Source organism: Misgurnus anguillicaudatus, chromosome 7 (assembly GCF_027580225.2).
Source record: "Misgurnus anguillicaudatus chromosome 7, ASM2758022v2, whole genome shotgun sequence".
In the NCBI taxonomy this organism is placed as follows: domain Eukaryota; kingdom Metazoa; phylum Chordata; class Actinopteri; order Cypriniformes; family Cobitidae; genus Misgurnus; species Misgurnus anguillicaudatus.
Genome location: NC_073343.2, coordinates 5,305,473 through 5,318,558, shown reverse-complemented (window position 1 = coordinate 5,318,558; position 13,086 = coordinate 5,305,473). Strand labels below are relative to the sequence as shown.

The window sequence follows — 13,086 nt, the reverse complement described above, 5'->3', positions numbered from 1 at the left end:
TACAGCATTACTAACCAACCACAAGTCTTACGAATGCAGTACTAAATACAAGTCAGCATTTACGCGTCCCTGTCCTTTCGCCCGATGCAAAACATGTCATTATTATAATGTCTGAGACAGACAATAACAAATTTATTTGGTTTGGTTGAACATAGGGTATAAATACAAATGATGCAGTCAGAAGACCACACCCTCTGTACCTGCTGTTTATCTCTCTGTGATATAACACCCGCCAGGCCTTGCAGGAAGACACAGGCGTTTAAGAATGAAAACAGTTATTAGTCTTGCTCTCTTAACCTGTTCTGTCAGCTACGCGCAGCGCCACAGGCTGCGATTACAGCGAGGAAACGTCGACGGTAACAAAGAAAAAACAGGTTTGTGGTTGGTTGTTGCGTGTCGGCTTCTTTGAAGCGCCCAGCTCCCGATTTCTGTGGTTTACCTGAGCACCGTTCATCTGCGTCAATGCTGACATCACCTTGAGGAACGGGTCAAAGGTCACTTAAGTTCACGGCATAATTTGCTTGAACACAGCGCCGTCTATCGGTCACACGCAGGTACGTACATGACAAAACAAGCTCCTAAAAACGTATTTAAAAAAAAATAAGAATGATGCAATGCAAACGTTTTTTGTTTATTGAACAACATTTCAGTACATTTGATGATGATTATTTTTTTCCACAACCAAGTAAACAATCAAGGATTGTCTATATGCCAGTATGCGCTTCCTAGCTGTGTCATGCTGGTTTGTTTACTTGATAGGGACTTTTAAAATATAATACTGAAAATAGTTTGAAAATAGTTGACCATAACATTTCATAAACGATACATTTTAAGAACATATATCTCATATAAATAAATCGAAAAAAAATTCTAAATGAAAATCATAAAGTAGCCTATTAAAAAATGTACAACTGCAAAACCAGTTGTAGTTGTGTTAACTTTTGCTGCCTGTGTTTAGAGTTTTGCAAGGTTTTTGTTTAAGGTTTTGCCAAAAGAGCGAAGGATTTGACAAATAGGTTTGGACCACTGTTTATTTAATTTAAAATTGTAACAATTTAGAAATAATTATATACATATTATAAGGGCATTCTAGCAGTCGTACCCTTTGACTTTCTGGTTGTACCACCTGACCTCTATAATCAATTTACATTTAACTTCTACATGGGTGCTGGTGGTATAAGCTTTTACCTGTGATATCCAATTCATAAACATCCTTTTTAAAATTGAATAGGCTTTATGCCCAGCTGCAGTACTTCCTGAACTTCAGCCAGCTCCTTGTTTCCTGTCTGCCATTATTGGACAAACTGATTAATCCAGTTGTGTCTGATTATTGTCGTAGTGACTACTGAGGTCAGGCACACCTGGATTAATCAATTTGTTTGTGTTTGTGATTTTCAGTTCAGGAAGTAGTCCAGCTGGGCATAAAGCCTGTTTAAATGTGTTTGATAAATTAGCATTTTTCTAGTTTTACATTGGTTGTACCACCTGACACAGAAAGTGCACAAGCCTGACTATTACATTAAGCCATAAAGACCCTCTGGGGTTAATTTCATGAGGTGATATCATGTTTACTGTTTATAAGGGTGAGCAGGGCACAATGTGATGTGTTGTCATTAAGATATTAAAGAGGCATGGAAGTAAATTTCTTCATATGTTTTATTTTTTTGAATTCTGAGTTGGGTGTGTAAGTCACCAGATCCAACCTTATATTATTTTAATCACTGTCTTGTTGCCTAAAACATAACACAATTTTGAAACATGTCAGCAACTCCTAGTAACTGATGATAGCTGGGATTAAAAACATTTTTACACAGCGTGGTTAGTTGTCACACAGTGTTACAATTAAGCCTTAGGTAAACAATGATAATGAAATGAACATGTAAATAATATCAAAATGTTAAAAATTATCAAAATGATAAATGTTAACACAATATCAAAGGAAATAACTGACAATTATGATGTTTTGTCTTATTTGTGCAGCCCTTTAAAAATAATCTATTTATATGCATTGATGCATAATACAAGGTTAGATAAAGGATCATGAATGGATGAATGTGTGGATATCTATCTATTATAGGCAGATATATAAACAATATCCACCTTTAGTATATAGACTGAATATTATTGAATTATTTGTGTATAAACAAAATTTTCTAGTATGTGTTACAACAAACCCTCTGTTTGTTACAATTAACCCGACCTATGGGGTAAGTTAACGTTTGGACTCCTGTCACTTTCGATGTAATTGTACAATAGCGGTAGGTCCCACAAACAAATTTAAAGTGTTCATTTGTAGCTGAGTTGTGTGTTGGTTGTGTAAAAAAATATTCATCTAACTTTTAATAAGCCAAAAAGCGTAAGTTTGTGCCACACTCTCCCCTACTTGTTAACTTCTTGATAAAAGGGCCATGATTGGCAGTTGTACGAACTTGACATTGATTTTAGAACATACAAATTGTTGGACAAACTTTGTGAAATTTGTTTATAGGAATGGTTTCAAACCTAAAATAATGCCAGTGTGTCTTATTTTAAATTTATATTAATTTAAACACCATTCAAACATTAACTGATAGTTTGTATGGACAGTTTTCCCACCTCCCATTTTACAAGTTTCAGATACCAAAACAAAATATTGGTATTTTATTATTAAAAAATACTGAAAATGTATTTAAACTAAATTGGTTTTAAAGAAAAAAGTGACACGTGTCATACATTGTTCTAGTTATTTTTATAGTACATATTGCCCTGGACACAAAAATATGCATGTCATGTAATTGACCCACATTCCTGCTCACTACACTGAGGCATTTATTTAAAAGCTTTAAAATTGAACTATGTACAGAAATACACTTATACAATTTCTTCTCCCTTTGGAGAAAATATCTCTCTTCACCAGTATATACCCATAAATATAATTTACTCAAATCTGCAGCGTGTTAATATTCAGATAAGAGCCAAAAATGGTTTCACATACACAATGGTGAATATATTATCTTACATAAACAATTAATAGGTCCTAGACACAAATGTCAGTAAACATGAAAACCTTTAAAATTACGGCATTGTGAGAGATGAGGTTAGGAATGAGTACCTGGTCCATTTTCAGCATCTTTAAATATTCCTATACTTGCATCCTTTCCGTTGATCACTAAAGCAAATAAAAAAAGACCTTAGGTCCTTTAGCGAGTTTAGTGTTTTTGGCACAATATGTCATTTGTGGCCATGAATGTCCATATACTAGCTTAACAAAATGTTCATGTATCAATCACTGTCCTCTCCGTTGTGGTCAGATAAATGCTTTTCCTCCAGGAGGTGGACCTGAAAAACATTTAACAATGCACTGGAATTAGATTATTATCATTTGCTTATGTTTAGGGGAAGTGTAACTGCTGATACTAGATCACCGTGACTACCTTTGGCTCTAAGATTCGATGGTAGATGGGACTGGAAAGTTCTTCAAGTGTTTCGGCTATGGGTTTATTAAGGGTTTCTGGCAGTAGGAGCCCGAGGCAGCCCGCAGATACACCGCTCAAACAAAACACAATAAATGGCATAGAGGCATGCAGTGATTTCTGGAGAACAACCAATAATACATAAACAGTCAATGAGAAAAGTTGTTTGCATAATATAGATGATTAGAAGAATTATAAGCTTTTTAGAATTTCTAAACAAATAATAAAACAAATTTGCTTACCATACTGGGCACAAATGGAGCCAAAATCCCTCCTACTCTACAGGACATGGAACATACACCCAACCCTGCATTCCTAAAAACACACAAAATTACATTAGATTACATACATTAGCCTTACAAAAAATTTTCAATACAGCACAGTCTACACCAGAGGTCGCCATTTACTTGAGCACATCATTAATTTTAAGGGCCAGTTTACATTAACCCCTTCAGACCTGATTTTTCAGGTGTTTAATCAGTGTGCCTTATTTTAATTGGTTGATCAGCAATTTTATTGGTTTGAACCACAAAACATGTGATGTCCATTTCAGTGGTCCCATGGGTTAATGCATAGCTTAGTGCATTTAAGCTATACATTTTATCAGTATATACCTGGGAAAGTCGTAACCTTTACATTGCTAATGCAAAGCTCTACCAAGTGAGCTACAGAAACAAACCTAATACACATTTCTATTTAAAAATAACAAATGAGTAAGAGAAAAAACATGCATGCTGCTACAGTGTCGGCTGTACCTGATCACGGTTGGGTAGAGCTCTGAGGTATACACGTATGCAATATTAAACGCGGCACTGACCATCAATTTTCCCATTAGAGCCAGTGATGTGGCACTTAAAAAGAACCCTGAAAAAGCAAACAATAAGCTTTATGCAATTTATTCATATATGCTAAGAAATAATATTTACTGTGTACTTTGGACACTTAAAGGTGCAGTGTGTAAATTTTAGTAGGATCTTTGACAGCAATGCAATAAAATATAGATAACTATGTTTTTAGTTGTGTATATATACCTTACAAAATGAACTGTATTGTTTTTATCACCTTAGAATGAGACATTTTATCTACATACACAGTGGGTCCCCTTACATGGAAGCCGCCATTTTGCGCCATCATGTTTTAAAAGTATCCCTTAATGGACAAACTGCCCTACAGAGCGCATTTGTCACTACATTGTCTCAGACAATGACATCTTTTTCTGTGCTTTGAAATGGAGGGGTGCAATTCACATCCTCACAACTAGAATCTACACACTGCACCTTTAAGCCACTGCATTTCATTGCAAATAGCACGTTAGCATTTTTGCATTAAAGTAATAGTTTTAGGTTGATTGGGCCTTTATTTTTGGAGTATGGATGTCTTTTTACATCTTTTCTGTTTGGAGTTTTGGTCTAGACTTTTCCAAACCATTTTTGCAATTATTATTTTAGTGGATGAATGAAATCGGTTTCCCACAGTTGTCGTTCAACACATTAACTATGAACTTGTGCCATTAACATCTGACATCCAGAAACTGTTTTAAGATAAGAGCATATGCATCTTATCATCACTTAACCCCCAAAATATATTTTTGGGAAAGGCTTTGCTTGTTTTAATGTTAATTTTGTCAATGACAAATACTTTTGGGGCTACAGTATAATCATTTAAACTATAGTTACGTAGGACACGTGAAAGACTGCAGGCTTTTACTGTGCTTAGAGTAGGCTACACAAGTCTCGGCTTGTTTTTTTTAGCAGAATAACAACAAACGTTTAGCAGAAGAATGCCAAGGTTTTAATATGAATTCAATTTAATTAGTTTCAATTAAATTAGTTTATAGTGATTATAGTGACACAAATCCCATTACATTCATTTTATAGTTTTTTTTTTTACCTTGATGTTACGACAGATAGTAGGGGAGAGCGGAGCACAACCTAACACTTTCTGGCTTTGGCTCTATTATTAAAAAATATTTAAGTTAGATTCATTATTTTTTTTTACACAATCAACACACACACCTCTGCTACAAATGAAAACTTAAAAGTTTGTTTGTGGGACCTACCGTTATCGTACAATTACACCGAAAGTGACAGGAGTGCAAACGTTACAACTTACCCCATAGGTGGGGATAACTGTAACAAACCAAGGGTTTATTGTAATACCTGCTACAAATTTTCGTTTAAACACAAATAATTCAGTAAAATTCTGTCTATATACTAAATGTGGATATTGTTTATATATCTGCCTACAATAGATAGATATCCACACATTCATCCATCCATGATCCTTCATCTTACATCCTTGTATTATGCATCAATGCATAGAAATAGATTTTTGAAAAGGCTGCACAATTAAGACAAAAATAAATAATTAATAATAATAATAATAATAGTCAGTTATTTCCCCTGATATTGTATTAACAGTTATCATTTTGATTAATAGCATTTACATTGATAATGAAATGAAAACATTGTATACCTGAGGCTTAAAGGGACACTCGAAAAGGTACATATGAAAATATGCTCATTTGATTTTTACCATTATGATATCCATTCAGCCGATCTCTGGGTCTGGCGGTACCACTTTTAGCATAGCTTAGCATAATCCTTTGAATCTGATTAGACCATTAGCATCGCACTCAAAAATAACCAAAGAGTTTCCATATTTTTTCTATTTCTAACTTATCTGTAGTTACATTGTGTACTAAGCAATGATATTACGCAGCGCCTGGAGTAGCCATGTTAAAATTAACCCTGCGATAGTTTGTGTCCTGCTCACTCCTATAATCTGAATCACACTGGGGAATTAGATTTTAAATGAAAACTTAATTAATCTAAAAAATGATCACCTGATACAGGTACAATAGTTTTGAGTAGACATGATAAGCCTGCGAAGCCAAGAAAGTTCGCCATTGACTTCCGCCTTCCTGCCCTGAAATAAAAACACACATTCAGTACTAAATAGTAGATTACGATCAGAGATGCCTACCAGGTGTTTGATGGTGTGAGTGTATTTACCATTGTTTGTTCATGAAGTACATGCACAGAGGGTAAGCAGGAAGCTCGACCAACCCGTACATCGCAACACTAAGGTAACGATTTCCTTTATCTTCACTTGCATTGAGAGTCAACCCGTAATACACAAGACTACAGACATACCATACAATACACACACAAAGAAAAAAAACTTTATACAACATTATAAGAAAAATCATAATGAATACCTTAAAAATCGTAAAATTATACTGCCCTACAAAGGCAAAGCGCAGTAACTATGCATTTGGTCAAAATTGAGGTTTGAAATTGGCTTTGTGAGATCTATTGTGTCTCCAGGTTCAGTTTAGACCCATTTCTAAGAAACGTTTGTGCCAAAATTGCAGTAACATGTTTGACTGGCTGGTGTAAAAACTTTAAGGGCATTTTTCTCGGTTTTAGTGTTTGCGTAGTTACTGCATTTATCTTTTGGATGACAGTACAGATTTTTACAATTTGTATTTTTTTTATATTTAGCAGCAAACCTGGGAAACATAACCCAGCAAGCAAAAACCAAGACGTTGAAATGACGGCTAACCTTATATAGTCTGGCTATGAGCAACCTACTTCTACCCTAAATAACTTTGAATGATATTGCTTTGCTTACATGTATGATATTCCAACATGTAAGCAAAGTCAACAGTTTTTTCGTGTGTTCGCTTTTATTTTTTCTTAAAGGAATATTCAATTTTCTTAAAAGAAAAATCCAGATAATTTGCTCACCACCATGTCATCCAAAATGTTGATGTCTTTCTTTGTTCAGTCGAGAAGAAATTATGTTTTTTGAGGAAAACATTGCAGGATTTTTCTCACTTTAATGGACTTTTATAGACACCAACAATTAATACTTAACTCAACACTTAACAGTTTTTTCAACGTAGTTTCAAAGGACTATAAACAATCCCAAAGAGGCATAAGTGTCTTATCTAGCAAAACAATTGTCATTTTTGACAAGAAAAATAACAAATATACACTTTTAAAGCACAACTTCTCGTCTAGATCTGGTCGTGATGCGCCAGGTGACCCCACGCAATACGTCATGACGTCAAGAGGTCACAGAAGACGAACGCGAAACTCCGCCCCAGTGTTTACAAGTGTGTTGATTTGAAAGAGCACCGTTCCTACGTTATTGTATGTCAACTGATACTAATGAATGTCTTTATGTCAGTTTATTGTTTACAATGGTCTGCAAATGTGCATTTTATATATGTAACACGTGACCTCCCTACGTCACTACGCATTTGCGTGGGGTCGCGCTGGACCGGACCTAGACGAAAAGTTGTGGTTTAGAAAAGCATGTTTTTTATTTTTCTTGTCAAAAATGACGGTCGTTTCGCTAGATAAGATCCTTATGCCTCGTTTGGGATCGTTTATAGTCCTTTGAAAAAAAACTGTTAGGTGTTGAGTTAAGTGTTAATTGTTTGTGTCTATTAAAGTCCATTAAAATTAGAAAAATCCTGCAATGTTTTCCTCAAAAAACATAATTTCTTCTCGACTGAACGGAGAGAGACATCGACATTTTGGATGACATGGTGGTGAGTAAATTGTCTGGATTTTTCTTTTAAGAAAATTGAATATTCCTGTAACGTTTACGTATCGTCTATTCTTGGACCAAGTTAGACATCTATTATGCTGTGTTGACTTTCACAGACAGCCCAAATGTAGCCTTCTTTTAGCCAAAATTGCTTGCTGGGAATAAAGATGCTTGGCATTGCCAATCCTAAAAATTTACAAATTTGTGAAATTCTGAATGACTATAATGCTGAAATACTCACCATACATACATGAGGACCACAGTTCTCCATCGTAGTACGGGATGTGTGACCAGCTGGAAAACCCCAGGACTGGATGTATCAATAGCACTGGTGCTGACAGTCCGGCGGAGCTTCACAGAAATCCTGCCTTTCCCATTCCTAACACCAAAATCCTGCAGGATGTCTTCTGCCTGCTTCATATGACCCCGAGAATACAGCCAGCGTGGAGATTCTGGCAGAGTCCTGAGAACATGGAAACACTTTGATTCCAGAATGCTCATCATCATATAGGACATTGGGACATAAAACTCACATAAGCACCACGGCCCAACGTCTCTGAGGATTTGCTCAACCACTAAACATGCAGCTCATATTTCTAACTTTAATTTCTATCTAGGTTACATCCTTACTCATGCTGCAAGCATTTTTTTTTGTTAAACTTAACCAAGAGAAGATTTACATAACACACTTTAACTAAAAACAAATAACTCCAGGCTGAATTTTACTAATGAACTATAATGACGCCACAATGCTGTAGTTTAACAGGAAGCAGCCATTCAACTGCACGCTCACACGCAAAGCAGGAAAAGCAGAAGTCCAGGACAGTTTGCCACAGTTGCCAAGTTGCGCCACGGCCGGACGTAATAACCTAAAGCAGCGAACAGAGAGATCCCCACTGCAAAGGTCATATTAGTCAAAGTTCCTGAAATACAAAAATCAAATTAGTCTATTCATAAAGGGAACTGGTTTAGATTTAAAGTCAAAGAGGTTGACAAAGCCGATAGTGGCAGTTCTGTTAACCTGTCATTGCCCAGTACGACTTTCCCACATATTCCTGAGTGAGGACGAAGCAGACCAATGCCATGCCTCCGTTCATAATGCCTACCAACAGCCGGGACAAGGCAAACGCTTCATAGCTTGGGGCTAAGGCAGTGCCGTATCCAAATAAGACTTCAAAAAACAGACCTGAGGGAGAAATGTAAACATGTTTAAATAAAACTGTATTTTCTTCATGGACTTGTTGAACTATTTTGTAAGATAATTAAATGATAAAAAAATTATAATTGTTCATCCTACCAGTAAGAAAAACTGGCTTCCTTCCGATCTTATCCGAGAGTGGTCCAAACAGGACATTTCCTATGAGCACACCGGCGAAGAAGAGAGACCCCGCCAAATTCACCTTATAGGCTTGCTCTTCAACGAGGTACCACTGCAAAAGACAAAATAGCAGCAAAGATAAAACACATGCATGAATATGTCAGATGTCTTCTTTAAGATGAACATATCTAATAAAGATGTGACTTTAAATAGAGATGCCAAACAGGATTTTGGCTGATACCAATTTTAACAATAAACTGGTTTGGTTGATACCGATACTTGTCGCTTGCTTTGTTTGGTTAATCTTAACCGCTGTATTCTGCTGTTTATGTTTTAAGATTTTTCTGTTTTTTCCTGCATCTATTAATGTAAAGCTGCTTTGAAACAATTAAACAATTGTGAAAAGCGCTATATAAATAAAATTGAAAATTTGAATTTTGATCATGTTTTAAATTAGCGAAGATTAAAAACACATGCATTTAGGTATACTAGCTAGTTTATTGATGCATCATAAGATCATTTCAACGAACATTTGGATCCATTTAAAGGGGACATGTCACAAGACTTTAAGATGTCAAATAAATATTTGGTGTTCCCAGAGTACATATGTGAAGTTCTAGTTGAAAATACCATATAGATCATTTATAATAACATGTTAAAATTGACCCTTTGTAAGTGTGAGCAAAAATTTGCGTTTTGGGTGTGTCTTTTTAAATGCAAATGAGCGGATCTCTGCACTAAATGGCAGTGCCGTGGTTGGATAGTGCAAATTAAGGGCAGTATTATCCCTTTCTGACATCACAAGGGGAGCCAAATTACTTATTTTTTCACATGCTTGCAGAGAAAGTTTTGGTAAACCAAAGTTACTGGGTTGAACTTGATCTTTCATATTTTCTAGATTTATAGAAGCACTTGGGACCCAATTATAACACTTAAACATGGAAAACATCAGATTTTCATGAAATGTCCCCTTTAACATTCAACTAGTCAACTTTATAAGAGAGGTACATGGTAAACAAAATACAAATATAACCACATGACAATGTTCTTAAAGTATTTTTGCTATCAAATATGTAAGAAATAATTGACAACGGGCTTTTGAATTATTCGAAAATAATGCACACCCATGGTGGCAATGCAACACGACATGAAGCGGAGTACATTATTTTCAAATAATTCAAAGGACTGAAGTCCATTATTCCGCTTATACCACGGCGGTTACTTACAAAAGCATTGCTCTGATGGTTATTTTAAGACATCTAACAGGTCAGATGTGTGTTTATCGAAAAATAATGCATACCCATGGAGCATTTTTTTTTATTATCGGAATAAAGCATTCAACAGCTCCGTGTTATAAAACTTAGTAACAACATTTACTCATATTTGACATGAGACAGAATGTAAATGTTACCTTAAAAATAAGTTTTTAAAAGTTTAAAAAAGTTTTTAAACTCATTAATTTTTAGTGCTGTTGTGTTCTAAATCAGGTATAAATTGAGATACTTCAGAAAAAGACTGATTGCTTTCTTCATTGATATCAATACAAACCAATGGTTTGTAATATCAGCCTTTTTATGCTATATCTGATATGTTGATGGTTTTACATTTATGCAGATTCTTTTAACCCAAGGGACCAACAGTGTAGGTAGTGTTGTAGTTCTCGAGACTGGTCTCAGTCTCAAGACCACTTTTTAAAGGTCTTGGTCTCGTCTTGGAATCGACCGCATTTTTACTCGGTCTCGTCTAGGTCTCTGACAAAGAGGACTCGGAATTTTATTTGAGACCGGTCAAGACCACAACTGATGGCACATCACAAATTTATTTTTTATCATTAATTTTATGCAGTTTATTCAGGTTTGTCATATGATGTTGGCTTTGTTTAAGCATTGTTTAAGTTTCTCCCAATTACAATTTTCTTTAAATTATTTTTATTACTAAAAACACCTGCATTGTGTTAGGTGGATGGCAAGCCATGGAAAGACAGTTCAAAATAAATGGTTAAGTTGATTTCAGCTCTTTAGTGTTTGTTCACTTTTATTTGCTTATAGACAAAGATAAATTCCCACATATCTGCAATGCTTTTGATTATTTTATCAACTTCTTTGATGGCACACACACACACACACAGACAAGAAGTGCCTAATCATATGCATATGCCACATTTTATCATAAGTGTTTAAATGTCTTGGTCTTATCTCGGTCTCTGCCTGTCTTGATCTTGGTCATGACTTGGTCTTGGTTTAGGTGGTCTTGACTACAACACTAAGTGTAGGTTTAAAATAAATCAGCGGCAGTCGATATAGCTGTGCATCTCTAGTTTTAAATAAGCAAGATTAAGATAAACAAAAACCTTCATAACAAGAGAACACATCCTTACCTCAGTCACAATAGAGCTGACATCCTCAGTAAATGTCACACCACGGGTTACACTCCCACTTTCAGTAACAGGCTCTACATGATATTCAGGCACAGCTCCCACTAAAACTATCAGCATGGACTGGCATGCCATGTAAATCTGGAGAACATGTTTGAAACACAGTTGAACGAATGAATGAGTGAGTTTAGTTTTCTGTTTTATTTAAGCTTTACTTATTTAACCAACAACAAAACTAATTTAAAATCGGCCCTAATAGAGCAGGGGTTGGCATTCCTGATCCTGGAGGACAGTGGCCCTCCAGGACCAGGAATGCCCACCCCTGCAGTAGAGATAAAAAGTAAGCCCTAATAATATACAATAGCATCCCTAGATAGGAAAATGTGTTCAAATTAGATAATTTATTAAAATAAGTAAATTACATTAAACAATCAAGTTTTAAAATAGCCTTTTTGTAAAGTAAATGATTTACTGTAACTGAGAAAAAGCAAACGATTAACATCTGCCTGAAGGACTCCTCCTGTAAACCAACGCAGACGTTTGATCGCACGAATATACGTTTTGCATACATTTATGCTCTGTGCCATAGAAAACTGAAAATATTTATTTACACCAGCACATGACACTTCATAAATCTGCCTGTATATCAGTTACCTGGAGACAAATCAGGATGATCACCATCCGCTTCTGGTGTCTGCCGAATTCTCCAACCGCTTGGAAAGCCTCATCTAAATCCATTTCACGGTCTAAACCTATTCAACATCCTAGAGCATTACATCCATGTATTTTACATTTTAAACAGATGTAAATTGTTGAGACTGAGGCTTCAGATGTTCAACTGTAATCTGTTATCTCTCCTCGCATACGTGGAATGACCACGTGGTTCAGAGAACAGTTCTGATTGAACGCTGCGAGGCGATTAAAACACGTGCCGCAGAGAGCAGTTCTGATTGGACCAGAGGAAATAGAATGAATGCGTAGAATAGCTGTTTAAAAGGAATATTTGAAAGGGGCGAGGCTTTTAATGCCACAAGAGTACAAGGATACAAGGAACAAAGTTCAGTCCAAAACATCAAAACAAAATACCTACAATTAATATAATAGCCCAACATAAAAGAAAATCATAATAATAAAATCAGATAATTCATGATGATATGATAATAATTTTACTAAGTAATGTAGATGTCTTCACAACTTTCTAAGATATTGGGCTTCTTGCGCCGCAAGAAACGACAGCCGGATGACGTCAAAGTTCCGCGAGAGCGATTTAAAAGCAAACTCCTTCGTATGATTTCGCGAATCGCTCTCGCGGTACTTTGACGACATCCGGCTGTCGCTTCTTGCGGCGCCGCATAAAGTCGAACAAACCTAAAATCTTT

The 13,086-nt window shown here is 35.8% G+C and overlaps 1 protein-coding gene across 1 annotated transcript; it reads right to left on the bottom strand.

The window, feature by feature from the left end:
• Positions 1-2,711: 2,711 nt before the first annotated feature.
• slc22a15 (solute carrier family 22 member 15) lies at positions 2,712-12,603 on the bottom strand. Its single transcript, XM_073869295.1, has 12 exons — positions 12,362-12,603; positions 11,711-11,848; positions 9,313-9,445; positions 9,037-9,201; positions 8,809-8,938; positions 8,263-8,478; positions 6,467-6,613; positions 6,298-6,380; positions 4,208-4,316; positions 3,695-3,767; positions 3,414-3,572; positions 2,712-3,318 (listed from the first exon to the last, which is right to left on the bottom strand). Exons 1-12 carry the CDS (start codon positions 12,443-12,445, stop codon positions 3,262-3,264), a joined length of 1,494 nt encoding a protein of 497 aa, XP_073725396.1. The 5' UTR covers positions 12,446-12,603; the 3' UTR covers positions 2,712-3,261.
• Between the last annotated feature and the right edge of the window lie 483 nt (positions 12,604-13,086).